The sequence below is a fragment of the Geotrypetes seraphini genome, chromosome 4, assembly GCF_902459505.1.
Source record: "Geotrypetes seraphini chromosome 4, aGeoSer1.1, whole genome shotgun sequence".
NCBI lineage: Eukaryota > Metazoa > Chordata > Amphibia > Gymnophiona > Dermophiidae > Geotrypetes > Geotrypetes seraphini.
In genome coordinates this window covers 224,564,583-224,583,615 of record NC_047087.1, presented here as the reverse complement: position 1 = coordinate 224,583,615, position 19,033 = coordinate 224,564,583, and the positions used below count along the sequence as shown (strand labels likewise).

The 19,033-nt window shown below is 37.1% G+C and overlaps 1 protein-coding gene across 2 annotated transcripts in view; it reads right to left on the bottom strand.

Moving 5' to 3' along the window:
* Positions 1-19,033, bottom strand: part of POLR3A (RNA polymerase III subunit A) — a 192,684-nt gene that overhangs the window by 91,927 nt on the left and 81,724 nt on the right. For both annotated transcript variants that reach the window (XM_033942449.1, XM_033942450.1), the window contains exons 16-18: positions 11,632-11,804; positions 9,470-9,581; positions 766-884 (exon numbers count right to left, since the gene is read on the bottom strand). In XM_033942449.1, coding sequence (XP_033798340.1) covers positions 766-884; positions 9,470-9,581; positions 11,632-11,804 — 404 coding nt within the window. The remainder of the gene's footprint in view (positions 1-765; positions 885-9,469; positions 9,582-11,631; positions 11,805-19,033) is intronic.

The following is a 19,033-nucleotide window of genomic DNA, read 5'->3' as shown; positions in this document are numbered from 1 at the left end:
TTGTTATATCGGTGTTTAGTGTTTAGATTAGATATAATAATTTAAATTTAGAAAACGTGCGTCCCGATTGGCTGGTTAGGCAGCAGTTGGCCGCCTACAATTGCGACGCCGTTTATAGAATTTGGCCCCAAATACCCAGGTATTTGTTTTATTGATTTGATCTCTTAAATACTGTAACATCTGTGGTCTTTTTTTTTTTATTTGAATAGAAAAGGTGTTAAGACTACATATAAATTACACTTAGAATTGGCATTAATGTGTAATGGTTTCATTTACCTACTTCTGTTCTCCTTAAGGGATTTTTTTTTATCATTATCTTTTCACATATTCATATACAGATGTCATTTATTTTATTTTTCCTTTATGACTATTTATATTACAAATGTGCATATACATTCATATACATTTGATATTTTATGTTTTAAATGTTTATAGACACCATGACTCCTGAAGTAGGTGGTTTCCCTGCCAAAACACAGCTCCATGTCGAGTTTTTGGTTTCATGCTTTATCATAAAATAAAATATACTCTGGACTCTAAACTGGAAAACCATTGCCTGATCCCTACTTTTTGTGTATTGGTTCTCCTTGGACTCTTAGGGTTATTATTATCTCCTTGTGGTTTTTCATTAAATTTCAATAAAGCAATCAACTTCTTAGAAAGGAATTTCTATAGGATTTTGAGACTTAAAGGAATTGAAGAAAGGTCTAGCTGCAAGATCGTTTAGTCACAACTGATAAGTGATGTTTTTATATATATATTCACCTTTGAATGCTTCTCAAAGTGGGGCAAAGATCTATTCTCAAAGCCATCAGGAACTCGAGAGCCACTAATAGCTTGCTGTCCAACACAGGCAATCATCTGGGAGATATTAATGAAGGAACCTAAGAAGAAAACAGTAAATCTTTAAGAGAAATTAAGGGACAAACAGAAATACAATCAGAAAACACTTAATCACATAATACTGTTATTTATGTTTATTATAAAGGCTTGATATACCATCTTATTTGAAAAGTAGTTTAAAGCAATCAGTGTCACCTGTACTGCCCGACACACACATTTTAGGGCATATTCTTCAAATGACAGCAATATCAATGCATAGCATTTATTCAAAATATATTTTCTTACAAGTCAAAAAACAACAAATAAATTGCTATAACAAGCTGAGGAGCAATTCAGTTTAAAGATATCACTGGAAATTGCTTTAAAACACAAAAGAAGATATGTATACATTTTGATTTGACTTTGAAATCATAAAAGCCAAGTTAAAAGAATTGAAAATGGGCCATTAAGTAGAATCACTAAAACCAGAAACAATAACTTTAACCGTCTATCCCAGTGGTTCCCAACCCTGTCCTGGAGGAACACCAGGCCAATTGGGTTTTCAGGCTAGCCCTAATGAATATGCATGAAGCAAATTTGCATGCCTATCACTTCCATCATATGTAAATCTCTCTCATGCATATTCATTAGGGCTAGCCTGAAAACCCGATTGGCCTGGTGTTCCTCCAGGACAGGGTTGGGAATCACTGGTCTATCCAGTTGCACTGAATATCACGTAAAATTGAACGGATGGTTTAAGTGTCAATAGAAGGTGGGGGTGGTGTATGTACGAAGGACAATTATAGAGACCACCCCCGGCAAAAGAAAAGATGTGATAGTAGTAAAGGCTGCAACATAAGCAATATCAGCAACTCATTTCTTAGTATTGCAACGGAAAGTGAAACGACACAAAAATCCATACGAAAAAGGAGATTATTGCTGAAAAATAGCTGGAAAGCGATGACCACAAATGCTCGCAGTCTAAGCAACAAAGTTCATGATCTGCAAGCCCTGATATTAGAGGCAGATCTAGATATTGTTGCTATCACAGAGACATGGTTCAGTGAATCACATGGATGGGATGCAAACATACCGGGATATAATCTTTTTAGGAAGGACAGAGATGGTCATAAAGGTGGAGGAGTAGCTCTCTATGTAAAGATCAATATCCAAGCGACCGAAATGCAAGGGACCTGGGGAGAGGAAGAAGCGATATGGATTGCTCTGAAAAGAGAAGATGGAACTTCTATCTACGTGGGTGTAGTCTACAGACCTCCGACTCAATCGCAGCAAATTGATAAGGATCTGATTGTGGATATCCAAAAGTTTGGAAGGAAAGAGGAGGTTCTGCTGTTGGGAGATTTCAACCTGCCGGATGCGGACTGGAATGTTCCGTCTGCGGAATCGGAAAGAAGTAGGGAGATTGTGGATGCCTTTCAAGAGGCTCTGCTCAGACAAATGGTGACGGAACCCACAAGGGAAAAAGCGATATTGGATCTGGTCCTCACAAATGGAGAGAGTATCTCTAATGTTCGAGTGGGTGCTCACCTGGGTAGTAGCGATCATCAAACGGTTTGGTTTGATATAACAGCTAAAGTGGAGAGCGGCCGCACGATACTTAAAGTCCTAGATTTCAAACGTACGGACTTTAATGCAATGGGAAAGTACCTGAAGAAAGAGCTGTTAGGATGGGAGGACATAAGAGAAGTGGAAAGACAGTGGTCTAAGCTGAAAGGAGTGATAAAAATGGCTACGGACCTTTATGTGAAGAAAATCAATAAAAACAAAAGAAAAAGGAAGCCGATATGGTTCTCCAACCTAGTGGCTGAGAAAATAAAGGCGAAAGAGTTGGCGTTCATGAAATATAAAAAAACCCAAGAAGAGGAGAGCAGAAAAGACTACAGGGTGAAACTGAAAGAAGCCAAGAGAGAGATACGCTTGGCGAAGGCACAGGCGGAAGAACAAATGGCTAAAAATGTAAAAAAGGGAGATAAAAATTTTTTCAGATATATTAGTGAAAGGAGGAAGATAAAAAATGGAATTGCTAGGCTAAAAGATGCTGGGAACAAATATGTGGAGAGTGATGAGGAGAAAGAAAATGTGCTAAACAAATACTTCTGTTCTGTGTTCACAGAAGAAAATCCTGGAGAAGGACCGAGATTGTCCGGCAAAGTTACACGAGAAAATGGAGTAGATTCTGCGCCGTTCACGGAGGAGGGTGTTTATGAGCAACTTGAAAAACTGAAGGTGGACAAAGCGATGGGACCAGACGGGATCCATCCCAGGATACTAAGGGAACTCAGAGAGGTTCTGGCGAGTCCTATTAAAGACTTGTTCAACAAATCTCTGGAGACGGGAGTGATTCCTGGGGATTGGAGGAGAGCGGATGTGGTCCCTATTCATAAAAGTGGTCACAGGGATGAAGCAGGAAACTACAGGCCGGTGAGCCTCACTTCAGTTGTTGGAAAAATAATGGAAGTGTTGCTGAAAGAAAGGATAGTGTATTTCCTTGAATCTAATGGGTTACAGGATCCGAGGCAACATGGCTTTACAAAAGGTAAATCGTGCCAAACGAACCTGATTGAATTTTTTGATTGGGTGACCAGAGAGCTGGATCGAGGACATATGCTAGATGTAATTTATTTGGATTTCAGCAAAGCCTTTGATACAGTTCCTCATAGGAGGCTGTTGAACAAACTTGAAGGGCTGAAGTTAGGACCCAAAGTGGTGAACTGGGTCAGAAACTGGCTGTCGGACAGACGCCAGAGAGTGGTGGTTAATGGAAGTCGCTCGAAGGAAGGAAAGGTGACTAGTGGAGTCCCTCAGGGTTCGGTGCTGGGGCCAATCCTGTTCAATATGTATGTAAGTGACATTGCTGAAGGGTTAGAAGGAAAAGTGTGCCTTTTTGCAGATGATACCAAGATTTGTAACAGAGTAGACACCGAAGAGGGAGTGGAAAATATGAAAAAGGATCTGCAAAAGTTAGAGGAATGGTCTAATGCCTGGCAACTAAAATTCAATGCAAAGAAATGCAGAGTAATGCATTTGGGGATTAATAATAGGAAGGAACCGTATATGCTGGGAGGAGAGAAGCTGATATGCACGGACGGGGAGAGGGACCTTGGGGTGATAGTGTCCGAAGATCTAAAGGCGAAAAAACAGTGTGACAAGGCAGTGGCTGCTGCCAGAAGGATTCTGGGCTGTATAAAGAGAGGTGAAGTCAGTAGAAGAAAGAAGGTGTTGATGCCCCTGTACAGGTCATTGGTGAGGCCCCACTTGGAGTATTGTGTTCAGTTTTGGAGACCGTATCTGGTGAAAGACGTAAGAAGACTTGAGGCGGTCCAGAGGAGGGCGACGAAAATGATAGGAGGCTTGCACCAGAAGACATATGAGGAGAGACTGGAAGCCCTGAATATGTATACCCTAGAGGAAAGGAGAGACAGGGGAGATATGATTCAGACGTTCAAATACTTAAAGGGTATTAACGTAGAACAAAATCTTTTCCAGAGAAAGGAAAATGGTAAAACCAGAGGACATAATTTGAGGTTGAGGGGTGGTAGATTCAGGGGCAATGTTAGGAAATTCTACTTTACGGAGAGGGTGGTGGATGCCTGGAATGCGCTCCCGAGAGAGGTGGTGGAGAGTAAAACTGTGACTGAGTTCAAAGAAGCGTGGGATGAACACAGAAGATTTAGAATCAGAAAATAATATTAAAGATTGAACTAGGCCAGTTACTGGGCAGACTTGTACGGTCTGTGTCTGTGTATGGCCGTTTGGAGGAGGATGGGCAGGGGAGGGCTTCAATGGCTGGGAGGGTGTAGATGGGCTGGAGTAAGTCTTAACAGAGATTTCGGCAGTTGGAACCCAAGCACAGTACTGGGTAAAGCTTTGGATTCTCGCCCAGAAATAGCTAAGAAGAAAAAAAAAAATAAAAAAAAAATTTTAAATTGAATCAGGTTGGGCAGACTGGATGGACCATTCGGGTCTTTATCTGCCGTCATCTACTATGTTACTATGTAATAGGCACAACTGCACTAGTGCAAAAAAATGCTTCTAAAAGGATGACATGGCTCTTATACTTTGCATATACTTAGTTTCTGCTCAGATATATCCCTATGTACTTCTTGGACAAGGAGAGACTACTTTGGGGGTTCAATTTTGTATTTTAAATTTGGTGTGAGGTTGCGGGTGATACAAGGCAAAGTTTCCTTAGGAATGCTTCCTCAATGAAGCACAGCTACTTTCAAAACTTTTCTGGCGGGGGGGGGGGAAGAGGAGGAGGAATGGGGAGAGGCTCAGGCAGAAAGCTAAAAGCGCTCTGGCAGAAGAAAATAGAGAGGCCTTGAGTGAAGAAGTCTCCAACAGGGAGGCCCTAAGTTAAGAAGCCTCCAATCCATTTCCCCAGGTTCCCTACATTTCAGTAACTTTAATACTGTTTTTCATATAAAGTGCCACTCTACCTCTTCAGCCTGCTCTAACCCTCCTTAAAAGATTATAGCAGAGTATGATTGCATCTCATGTATGGGAATCATTAAATTATGTCTCTCTGATAACAATAATATCCAATATGCCTCAAACATCAGGGTTTGCAAATTCTGGACCATTTACTTAAATTGTGAGCATTTGTGCTCACTGCTTTCCATTTATTGCTAATGAATTGCTTAGATGCTTTTTTATATTAAATTTATCAGCCCTCCACTGTCACCCTATTGCTTTCGTTGGGGGCAACTTCCTGAACACCCCTGTTTCCTATTGTCACCCCCACTCCCTAGTTTAAATGCCTAGAAAAATACTGTCTGAATTTAACACCAAGGATTATTTTGCCTGTCACAGAAAGATAGATCTGCATCCAAGACCAGCTTGAGGAATTTGTCAAAATCACCTCCAAGATAAAGGAAAGATTTTGTTACTGCCTCAAAGGTTCTTCTTGAAATAGTATCTGAGGGTTCAGCTCCCTTCTCTCAACTATTCCTTCTACGCCCTATAAGGCCCCCATCCTCAGCATCCTGTACCAGCTCAGTGTCTCACACTGATAGAAGATGCAATTAGAGCCTGGGTCTCAAATATTCTCTGCCTGTCATTTTTGAAGCTGTGCTGCCATCTACCTGAAATACCTTCTTGCTTCCCTGGGAGATCTACCTCTAAAGGATTGTGTAAGACTGTGGATTAGTTAGAGGTTCATTCAGTGAGCCATAAAGTACAGAATCAAATGCCATTACTTCACTCTGTACTTCACATCTTTTCCTGAATGAATCTCTCTCAAAGTAGCTGCCTAGACTTAAACTAAAAATTATGCATGTCCATCACTATCAGCTGTAATAATTGAGCCCACAATGATAAACTATGAACTGTGATAAGCTTCAGATATAGTTTTAATCATAACTCAGATAAGTAATTAGAAGGCTCAAATCTGCTGTTGGACAGTAATGGTTGACCTTCTGTCACTCCCACTCCCTTATAAAACTAATGACTCCCAATTCAAAAGTCACCAAGATGTAGCGTGTTTTTTTTCTCCCTAAAATGGTGGTTAGAAAAAAAGTCAGAGGCATAAACTCCCTAATCCCTTCCTGTTCCTTTAAAAGAAATCCACAGATTTAATGCACAAATCTTGTTTTTATAAGAAAATTGCAGAGGGAGAGTAGAAAACTGCATGCTCTCCTTACTACATAATCTCTTTAGGAGTTGTGGAAAACTGTGGATCACTATACAACAACAACCTCATATGGGTATTGTTATAGGGCAGTCCCTGACCTACTCATTACTATATTTACTTTAACAGGGACAGATTGCACTGATAAGGATCTTAAAAGTGTCATTAATATTGAATATCTGATACTATATGATAGGTATATAATTACTTAGGATAATTCTTACAGAGGCGAATAATCAGGATCATGAAAAGCTCTGCCTTCTCATATATTTTCACATCAATCAGCAAGGATATTCTATTCAGTTGTACTTTATTTGCCAAATAGCCACTAATTGTGCAATATATCACTGAATGTCTACAGTAAACTCAAGGGTGTACACTGGAGAGAGATTACTATGAATCAATCCAAAACGCTAAGGCTTATCTTTACTAATGCTAAAGTAATGGCCTCCCTTTTCAATCTGAAAATTGATGTTTACAAGACCATGCCTCCTTTTCAGTGTTCACTGAAAAGAACCACCTGTCCAAATTTCTAAACAGACTGGTAATCTGCAGTACAAATACCTCAGGAGTATTCTACAGGTGTCCCAGCAGAAGTGTGTTTTTCCCCTTTCCTTGCAACTCAGTTTCTGGAAACAAAACTGGAAAACTATATCCCTTCAGTAGTTACCTTGATGAATCTGCCTGCTTGACTCTTCTCTAATCATTTCTTGACTCAACTATTATATAAATCTACGCCAACCTCAGCTCTGCTCTTTTCAAACTACAATATGTTTGTCCATCAGGATTCTGGCATATACACAACAAATCAACTACTTGTATTACTCTTCTCAATTCATTATTACTGGCTCCCAATTTTTTTTTTTACGTGGTCTAACACAAAATACTGACCTTAATGGAACCCCTTTGTATTCAGCCTCATTAATAATTCCAAATACCCCATTAAGACTCCAGTCATGGTACATGGATTTGTCATGCCACTATGGCTTGCACGCATCTGAGAAGTTGAAAGCTATGCCGTTGGTAGTTTCACTACCAGCAGTCTCCCAAGGTTTCAGCGGAGATATCGGACTAATGATGTACCACCCATCTAGGCAGCAGCAGATGGGCAGTGTTGGAGATGGAGGATCATGTCTGATGCGACAACAGTGATAACACTGAATTTATACTGCGCAGAATTTTGATTTGATTTCTAATATACCGCTATACTGTGAGGTTCAAAGCGGTTTACAATGAAGATAGATTAAAGATACATTATAATAAAAATAAATAAAAATGGTACTTTGGATTTCCCTAGCTGTCCCGAAGGCTCACAATCTAGCTAAAGTACCTGAGGAAACAATAAATAAAAATAAAATAAATGAAATAAAGTAAATTCCAGTCAGACAATAGGATCTGATGTTAAAAGTTCATAAAGACGATATGCCAAGGAGCGAAAGCTGGTATGCTCCTTGAGCCCTGACGTATGTAGCCAATCCAACACACAATATTTCAGCCATGAGGTTTCCCAGGAAGTAGTAATGAGTGCCAAAATAAGGGCTAGTCATTTAGATCAGAGTCAATGCAATGTTAAAATGCAGGCATGTCATTTGGATCAGATGAAAAGGCAATCTACTTCTGTATTCTGCCATGAAAACTTGATGATGTTCACTAAGTCACTAGACTCAAACACAAGTTCATGGCAAACAGCAACAATATTGAATTAAGCATCCACAGCGTATTCAAAATATAGCCATCCAGATGATCATACCTTTTGGCATTGTATAGCATTAGTTGTCTTTACTATTTAAAAAATCCATTGGCTTCTGATACAGAGTTTCATTAAATTCTGCTCGTTACACAGAGACTCCAGCATACTTGCGTTTTGATCTCATCCCTTATACCCTCTCTTTTTCCCCTCATATCTTAGAGAAACCTCTTAACCATCCATGGTGAGGCCCCACCTGGAATACTGTGTGCAATTTTGGAGGCCACATTATCGCAAGGATGTGCTGAGACTGGAGTCAGTGCAGAGAATGGCCACCCGGATGGTCTCGGGACTCAAGGATCTTCCATATGAAGAACGGCTTGACAAATTACAGCTATACTCGCTCGAGGAGCGCAGAGAGAGGGGAGACATGATCGAGACGTTCAAGTATCTTACGGGCCGCATCGAGGCGGAGGAAGATATCTTCTTTTTCAAGGGTCCCACAACAATAAGAGGGCATCCGTAGAAAATCAGGGGCGGGAAACTGCGAGGTGACACCAGGAAATTCTTTTTCACTGAAAGAGTGGTTGATTGCTGGAACAGTCTTCCACTACAGGTGATTGAGGCCAGCAGCGTGCCTGATTTTAAGGCCAAATGGGATAGACATGTGGGATCTATTCACAGAGAAAGGTAGGGGAGGGTCATTAGGGTGGGCAGACTAGATGGGCCGTGGCCCTTATCTGCCGTCTATTTCTATGTTTCTATCCTCTCACTAATCTAAACTAAGCCCCCATATTTTGGAATGCATTTCCCTTGGACATCTGTACAGAAAAAAACTTATCAAAACTTTAACATAGGTATCAAGACATGGCTTTTTATCTGGGCTAATGTACTCAATTTTGCAAAACAAAGAGTTTAGCAATTATAAAAATGTCTATTTTTCCTTTTGTGTCTTAAGTCAAATTTTTACTGGAAAACACTGTTGTGTAATTCTCTCTTTTTATGGTAATCTTTACAAACCTAGACAAGACTGACTAAAAATTATGTCCTGAACAATAATTTTGATCTATAAACCACACAAATTCCTGCAAATAAATAAATTTTTAGGATACTTTCCAGTCCTATCTTTGCATCCCCCAGAGTTAATTTTTTTTCTGGAAATAACCGCTGATGTTAGATTAACAGTGCCTAGAAAAAGGGCCTGTTCATTAGTCCGTACTGACTTTTTGTAATAATTGTAAGGCCTGGTTATTTTGTATGATTAGATTCTGAACTGTTTTAACATCACCCTCAACTGAACCACTACTTACCTTTGGAGCCACAAAGTGCCATAATAAGAGGACTGTTGCTCTTGTCTAGTTCTCTGAGACAGGCACTGCCTGCATGGTCTCTGATCACAGACAGCTCCTTTAAGATTAAGGCCTACATGCAACACAAGAGTATAAGGTTTTATAATAAAGATACCACAGAGCTACTACATTTACATGTTCTTTTTGTTAAGCATGTTAAACATATAATTTGATGAAGCAATATGCATCAAAAAAAGCATTACTGATATCATGTTAAAGCTTATTTGAGTATTACCAAAATCACCTGGATTTGGGGCTATTACTTTGCTGCATCAAATGTAAAGTAGTTCATTAATATTAAAATGGTTTTAACAAGAATCACAATGTAAATCATTTAGTTTTAAATGGTATAAAAAAATTTTAAATAAATAAATCTCACAATCCAGGCCATAAAAATTAAAGTTAAATACAGGTCTTGAGAAATAGTTAATTTGCCCTGAAAGCATAGGCAAACTTTTTTTCCCCATCCCTGGATGGCAATCTGAAATGGAGAATATTCCAAGTGTGTTGCCCTATAATAAAGCCTCCCTTCCCCAAGCAGAACTCCACTTCTTTGGAGTATTACACCCATATAAAATTCTGAATCATATCAAATTAATCTTGTCCCTAACTCTGGCTTTCTCCTGCAGCTTTCCTTACCCTAAGCTGGAAGATTGAAGATCTTCAGAGGTCTGTGCCCTGTGGGCACTGAATTTCAAAATGGTCCCAGCTAACCTGAGGCACCCTTTACCCTGGAAAAAATAATTTGATCTACTGGTGCACAACTCAGACTTGACTACAGAGGCAAAACAACAGACAAGAAAAGAAAAAAAAAAAAAAAAAAAAAAGGTGGGGGTGAGAAAAATGGCAGTTTCTATTAAATGACCCACAAAACCTGTATTAGAGCAACAGTCGATAAGAATATTAAAAAAATATTTCAACTCCACCATAAAAGTAAATAGCAAAATATTCAGAATTTGTCATGATTCAAAGCCAACTTATGTTATTTTAGCACACTGAATTATAGAAGTAAAGGTTATCTATGACATAAATATGGCTTTTTAAAGTTCAAATCCATCTTAATGAAACTTTTTGAACACGAAAGTGCCAGAAGAGGTCACTCCATCTTTTTTATATACAAAATGGAACCACATTTTAACAGAAGCTATAAACAATAAAATGTTTCAGTGAGGAACAAAAGTTAAGAGCAATACCAAGTGGTCAAACATTCACTCTTCAAGTTAATGTTCCAAAGCTCTCTCCATTCTTTATTATCTACTAATATTAAATTCATCAATGCTGAAAAAGTCCTTTAATTTAATAAAAAAGTAGAACAGATAGGGGTCGGTGATAAGAGAAACAAGTGCACACTTCATTAGTTGAGGGGGATGTCAATGAGGAATGGGGTGGGCTTTTGTTGAGTGAGGACAAAGTGCTCTGGCATTTTTGCAGACTTCGGGGTATAGGGGAAATAAAGGTTGAGACTTGGAAAAAGTTTTTTGAGAGCTGTAACTCTCATTAGATGACTTATGTGTTTATCATTCTTGATGTAGATCTGTTTTTCTTCTAAAAAAAACAAAACACATCTTTAATGAAAATTATAATACACACAAAAAAATGAAATAAGTGCACACTTACAGTATGACACAATGGTGGTGTTTCCCTTCCTCCATGCACAGACTCAAAGAAAGGAGAATACTAAGGGGGGAACACATATTAACATATAGCTCACAAATACTAGTGGTAGCTAAATGAGTGGGGGAAGAATATGGGGTCTATTCTGTAACTGATGGTTTCAGAATAACTGACAGGTTAGAATTCAAAGGATGGAACAGATAGATATGATGCCTGTGAGTGGTTGTTTCTATATAGAATGTAGGTACATGTCAATGGATGGAATGACATGGGAAGAATGCATATGAGTGTTGTATGGGATTTGGATGGGTAAGTGGAGGAGAGTGGAAAGTTTCTGGAGACTACAGGCTACATTTGACTATTCCACGCTTCCTCCTGTACTGCATTATTCATAAAGTTGTGCAAACACACACAACCTATGCATATGGATGGACCGAACCTCCCCAATAGGCAATATTGCTTGGCAAAACACTCTTAAAATTGACAGGCTATCACAAGAGAACATTTACCTCCAATGTCTCCTCAGCAGTGCAGCCAGGCTGTTGCTGCAATTTGCCAGTGTTCAGAGCTTCTATATACTCATCACATTTCCTGTAACCGGCTTCCAGAAGGTCATGCTTGGCCTTCAGTAGCCCCTGGCCCGGGGTTACATCTCCAATTCCAATTGAGAATCCACGATTAGCTAGAATAAAACCCAATGAAATCAATTTCAAATATTCTCAAGTAAGCAACCTGTTTTTCTATATCAGAGAATGCTATCCTTCCAGTATGAGTATCTAGGAAATGTAATGTGTACCAGAGAAGATTGTTTTCTCAAAAGAAATCGATTAACTTCACTGGCTCCTGGTCTGTGGAATTCACTACATGTAGAAATTAGACTGGAGTAAAATTTTAGGAATGTTTGAATTCAGTTGAAAAGAAATACAAATTTGGCTGTTTAATGAACAGCAGCTATTAAAAGCAAACACTCTCCCCCTCCTTTACTAACGCATAGTGTGGATTTTAGCGCACGCAGTGGCAGTAACTGCTCCGACGCTCATAGGAATTCTATTCTTATGGTGGTTTTGATATTGGCTAGCTGTTTCTGGTTCTGTTTGTATTTTGTAAACCATCTCAAGCTATTGATAATGATGGTAAATAAAAATCTATTAGTTAGGTAAGCTGTAATTAAATTCTGAATTCATTTTTTTTTTTTTTTTAAACTCTTTAGGCAAGTTGTCATATGGAATGTTGCATTCATAGATCTGTCTTAACAATCCTTATTTTGGTCGCAGATTCAATTGAGGCATAAATCAAAGATCTTTGCTTGGACTCTAACCATCGGCTTGCACTACTGGATGCAAAGAAACACATTAAAAAGGCTGTAAAACCAGAGACAAAGCTGCAAGTAAAGATAAACAATATATATTTATTTGTTTTTACAATAAACAATTTATATTTAACAGAGGAAAAAAAAAAAAAAAGAAATATATATATAATAATAAAAAGATATTAAAGATTTAATAATATTGAATATAAAAATTTTGATATATTAAGAAATATATATGAAATTTATTTAGTTAATTCATGATTACTAAAATATATGAATTATTACTTACATTTTAATATAATTTTAATATTCAGATGACTTAAATTGAATATTGAAAGTTTTAAGGTCTTCTTGGAGTGTGTTATTGCTGATCTTGATATGCGTGAGGCCAAGTGTACACAACTTTTGTTAATTGGGGAGGGATGGGAGGGGCGATGGGAAAAGGGGAATGGAATTAGATATAAGTAAGGAATTGATAATAAGAAAAGGAATAAATATTAAACATGTGTGGATGTCTGATCTAAACTTTTATTATAGAGTTCTAATTCAAACATTACTTATTAATTTAGATGGCTCTTAAAATTTATTCTCTTAATGTCAATGGTCTTAACCATCCAATCAAAAGAAAGAGAATACTGAATTTTCTTCATAAGCAAAACGCTGACATATATTTCATACAAGAGACCCATCTGACAGGACTTGAATCTAATAAACTAATAGGGGGTTGGGTGTCCAAATGTTTTTTTGCACCTGCTATTGGTAAAAAAGCGGGAGTAGCTATTCTCATAAATAAGAAATTCATAGCAGATTTCAAATTAATAAAATTTGATCCACTAGGAAGATGGGTACATATTAAAATGAATCTGAGAAATACAACCCTGGATTTATTTAATTTATATGCTCCTAATTCAAATCAAATGGAGTTTTTCAAAAATATTCAACAGATATTACTACCACTGGCTGCTTCTAATTTAATAGTAGCTGGAGATTTCAATGCTGTAATGGATCCTATTTTGGATAAAAAACCAAGTAAAATTATGAAATCATTAGGATTAGACAATTTGATACAATCTTGTGATTTAGTTGATATATGGCGTATCCTTCATTTTAATGATCAGGAATATTCTTTTTGTTCTCAGGTCCATAAATCCTTTTCAAGAATTGATTATATATTTGTTTCTAATAATATTGCACAAAGAGTGATAAAAGCAATTATTGATCCTATAATTATTTCAGATCATGCTGGTGTGTGGGTTGATCTGCAGGATGATATATCAGTTTTTTCTAAACCAATTTGGAGATTTGATAATGCTTTGCTTGCAGACATGAACTTTATAGAAGATATTAAAGTAAAAATGGATGAATTTTTTCAAATTAATAATTCAGACAACATAAATATTGAAATTTTATGGGATGCTTATAAAGCAACAATGAGAGGAAATATTATATCATATTCCGCATATAAGAAAAAACAACTTAAAAAACAATTTATAGAATTGGAGCAAGAAATTAAATTACTAGAACATAAATTAATTATAAAATGGGAACATGATACATTACAGAAATTATTAAAAACAAAAGTTAAATATAATGAGATTTCTTCTCAATTTGTAAGAAAAGATATGTTCTATAGACAAGTACAGTATTATGGAAATTCAAATAAGGCTGGAAGATTGTTAGCAAATTTTATTAAAGCAAAAAAAAGAAAAACTAAAATAATTGCAATTAAAGATAAGCAGGGCAATACACACACCAACATTGAAGAAATTATAAAACAATTTCTTGATTTTTATAAGGATTTATATACTTCTAATACTTATGAAAATAAAGAACAAGATGGTTTAGAGTTTTTAAAGTCATTTATTGGACCAAATGTTCCGGATCATATAAAAAGAAGCTTAGAAGAACATATATCTTTAAAAGAAATAGAATCAGCATTGAAGGCTCTTAGAGTTGGATCCGCTCCAGGTGGAGATGGATATACTGTTGAATATTATAAAACATTTCAAAATACTTTATTACCTTATCTATTAAATTTATACCAATATCAAATGAATAATGGAAATATATCAGGAACTATGGCTGATTCTGTTATAATTGTCTTGCCAAAACCAAACAGGGATCCGACATTGATAACAAACTATAGGCCTATATCTTTGATGAATGTAGATGCTAAATTAATTGCTAAAGTGCTAGCTATAAGACTAGCAAAAGCTCTTCCTTTTATCATTGATGTACATCAAACAGGATTTGTTGCTAAAAGACACTCTTCACATAACACTAGATTAGCATTTCATTCTTTAAATTTAGCAAAAAATTTGAATGATCCAGCTTTTCTAATATCATTAGATGCAGAAAAAGCATTTGATAGAGTAGAATGGAAGTTTATGTATCAAGCTCTAGAATGGTTTGGTGTAGGACCTGGTTTTATTAAAATGATTCAAACATTATATAGCTCCCCTGGAGCAAGATTAAATATAAACAATAACTTATCTGATAAATTTAACTTGCTAAGGGGAGTTAGACAAGGTTGTCCTTTATCTCCCTTACTTTTTGATATCGTTCTGGAACCCTTATTAATTGCAATAAATCAAACTAAGGGAATAAAGGGAATCACATTTTCTAATTGGGAATTTAAATTATCTGCGTATGCAGATGATATTTTATTATATTTAAGAGAACCAGAAGACACCATTCCAGATCTACTTAACTTAATAGAAAAGTTTGGAAAGTTTTCTGGATATAAAATCAATTGGGAAAAATCTGAAGTTCTTCCAATTAATATCCATTGTACCAAAGGATTATTTGATTCATATTCATTTAAATGGAAAGAGGAAGGACTAAAATATTTAGGTATTCTTATAAAAAATACAATTGATGACACAGTAAAAGAGAATGAAAAACTTTTATTAAAGAAAATAACAGAAATGTGCGAGCAATGGAATCCTTTACATCTTTCTTGGTGGGGAAGAGTTCAAACAATTAAAATGATGATTTTACCTGTGGTTTGTTATCAAATGAGTATGATCCCAATATTTTTTCAGGGGTCATTTTATAAAAAGTTAAACAGTATACTAACAAAATTTGTTTGGTTTGGGAAAAGACCCAGAATCGCTTTAGCATCATTACAAAAAACAATTAAGGAGGGAGGGGTAAATTTTCCAAATTTCTATAGGTACCATCAAGCCTATATTTTAAGACAGGGTATGTATTGGATCCTCCCAGATCTCATGGAAAATGTACCTGATTGGTTATATTTAGAATGGCGCCTCATGTTCCCTTTACATCCAGAACATTTCATTAGTATAACAATGCCCAGGAGTTATAAAGATCATAGAATTCTAATAGATACATGGAAAACATTAAGATTTATAAGCAATTTATCAACAAATCCATTGGCTAAATCTTTAACTCAATCTATTTGGGTAAACTCCAGGATCAAAATTGGTGGATTTAAAATAGTATGGAAACAATGGATAATAGCAGGTATACGTACTTTAAAAGATGTAATAATAAATGGATCACTGCTTAGTTTTTCACAATTGCAACAAAAATTTGGATTAGAAAAAACACAATATTTTAAATGGATGCAATTGAAGCAGGCTATTCAGGAAGGGTTCCCTGAATGGAAGAATCTTAATAATCAATATAGTTTGCCAATCCTTTGTTTTCAAGCAGATTTTCTAGGACACCAAGCTGCAAAATGGTATAAGATTATATATGAATTTTCAAACAAAAAAAAGAGAACAGGACTTAGGGACATTTGGAGTATTGAGATAGGACAGACAATTTCTGCATCTCAATGGCAAAAATTTTGGTCCTGGAGAATACATACTACAAGGTCAGCATCTATGAGTCAAACATGGATGTTTTTATTACATAGAGTTTTATGGACCCCTACAAGATTACAGAAATTAGATAATAGTAGATCTAATAGATGCTGGCATTGTAAGATAGAAGTGGGGACATTAGATCATTTATTATTCTTTTGTCCCTGTATTAATTCCTTTTGGAAATTAATTTGGCCCCAAATTAATAAATTATTAGAAAATCATGTTGGACTATCATATGATACAATATTATTTGGAACAACAATGAGAACACAGAGTCCGATATCAGCTAACAATAATAAACTTTTATTAATTCTAACAGGGGTCGCCATTCAGCAAATTACTCAGAATTGGAAAGATTACACTAAATTAAATTACACTTTCTGGTGGAATTCAATTTGTCATATATATAAAATGGAAAAAGTAATAGCATTACAACAAGGTTATATTAAAAAATTTAATAAAATATGGGGACCATTGACAAATTATTCTACTGATCAGATATCATAACACATGTATAGAACATATAGAGGGGGTAGGGAAGGGAAAAATATTGTAATAATAATATGATATAAAATTTTGATAAAGGGTTTCTTTAATTTACAATGTAAGAACATTTATTGATAATTTCAAGTGTTTCTTCATAATTGAATGTAATACATGTATTTCACTTGATGTAAGAATTTAAAAAAGAATAAAAATTATTTACAAAAAAAAAAAACAAAAAACAATCCTTCAAAGTGTTGTGTTTTCTAAAGGGACACCATTGTAGAGCATGACCAACAGAAAGAAAATGTGGAAAGGTGATGAAAACCAACAGAAAGAGATAAAAGTGAAATAAATATTTACATTATGGTCAATTCTCAAGAAAGTCATTTTTCCTAAGGAATCAAAACTTTTTTTTTTTAACACAAGTATTTAAGCTGGCCCAAAGATTTTAGAATTGACATGGTTTGAAGTATTTCTTTTAAATATATTGTTAATTTATGCAAATTTGTTCTATAGTTTTATAATTGTGTTTTTGGTTTCCGAGTTTGAATTCTTGTTATGTTATGTTGTGTGTATGTTCTGTTATTCTTTAGCACTCTCCAGATCGGTATAGGATCTTACAAGCGGGTATATATCTCATCATGACCAGCAGGTGGAGACTGAAACAAAACTTTGGAACTGTACGTATCATGTGACCCCTCCCTAATTACCTCAGTCTTCTCTCAGTATCCAGCTGGTGTGGTGAGCTGTACCCATCTCCCTTGGTAGGGCTGTTGGAATTTGTTTAGGGATTTTGTCCTTTTTTATTGATGGATTGAGCTTGGGTGGACCCTGTTAGGGGATCCGTCCGACCTCGGGGGTGTCAAACCCGATGGGTCTCGAGCGGGGTCTCTCCCCACCATCTCCCCAACTTTTTTCTAGAGGTGCCTCAACAGTAAGCCTTACCCCCTGGTAGTAAGGCATATTGTTTAGAGAGCCAGTGGAGTCTGTTGTGTGGAAAAAAAAAATCTTGAGGCAGTGCCAGTCTGAAGGGTTGCTTTCCCTTTAAATATGCTGTAAATTACTGTATTTTTCAACTAACCGGCACTTTTCTTTCAGCTAGGTCGCGTATGAAGCAATTAAGCATTTCTCAGGGAAACAGGTGCACAATTTGGTCCAGACACGAGGCACTCGCAGCCGGCCTGAAAACAGCTGTTCGGGCCAGTGCAGTGGACGGGTCTCATCGGCAGCAGTTGCCGGTGTCCAGGGCCCCCCTGCTGCTAGTGCCTCGTGAGCCGGCAGAGCTTTGCAGGGAAGCCCGGTCTTTTCCTGCCGCCCACGGAGGGATTTCCTCAGCCACCGCCAGTGCGGCTAGGGATTTCCTGTCAGCTGTTTTTTTTCTCTCAGCTGATGCCAGCTTTTGCCTGCTTTAGCGGCTGGGACAGTTCAGTCTTCTCAGCTGCTACAGGCCCTGGAGGGGCTATTTTTGGCACATCTTTTGCCGTTTTTCCTCAGTTATCCCCTCCAATCTTGTATTTTGTCTCAGATGCCTTCTCCCTGTTTTCTTCATCTTTTTTGCTTATAAAAACTTCATCTTATTATTAAAGCATTCCATTTTCAAAAATTCACTAATGGATAATGCACTTATCTTATATATATCAACTGTGAGGCCGCACTATTCCCCACCAACGCGTTTCGCCTTCTTCTTCAGGACAGGGCTAGTGCTGCAACTGTTGGCTTACACCATTCCATTCTGCGGCCGTTCTAACATTCAAATAACAGGGACAGGTTACAGCAGGATCCCCTGCTGGGGCAGGGAGTCCCATGGGGCTGCCAGGGTTTTTTCCCCCATTTTCTTTTTGCTTTGTGTCAAGCATATTTTCTGGCGGCCGGGGATCCTACTTGTGTCCAGGGGGTCTCGGGGGTTTGTTCCATGCCCCATGATGTTTTGACCCCTTAATTACTTTCATTTCCCCCTACTCCTCCCTCATCCAGGCGCCTGCTTATGGACTTGTTGTCTGAGGGAGTTTTAACTACTGCATGAGGACCTGGACCCCACCCTTATTGCGTGCAGATTTTCATTTTTCGATCAGTTTCTAGTATTTTTCTAGGGCCGGGGAGATTAAGAACAGCAGCTGTGGCTTGGCTGGCATAGCTGGCGAGCTGTGGGGACCTTTGCTATTTGCATTTGTTCCTTTGCATTTTCCAACAGCATGTCTAGTTTTATTTGTTGATACTCCTGTTCGGAGTCTTGTTTGTTTTTCTGTATATAGTTCTTACTTCTGTTTGGCTATTCAGCAGACT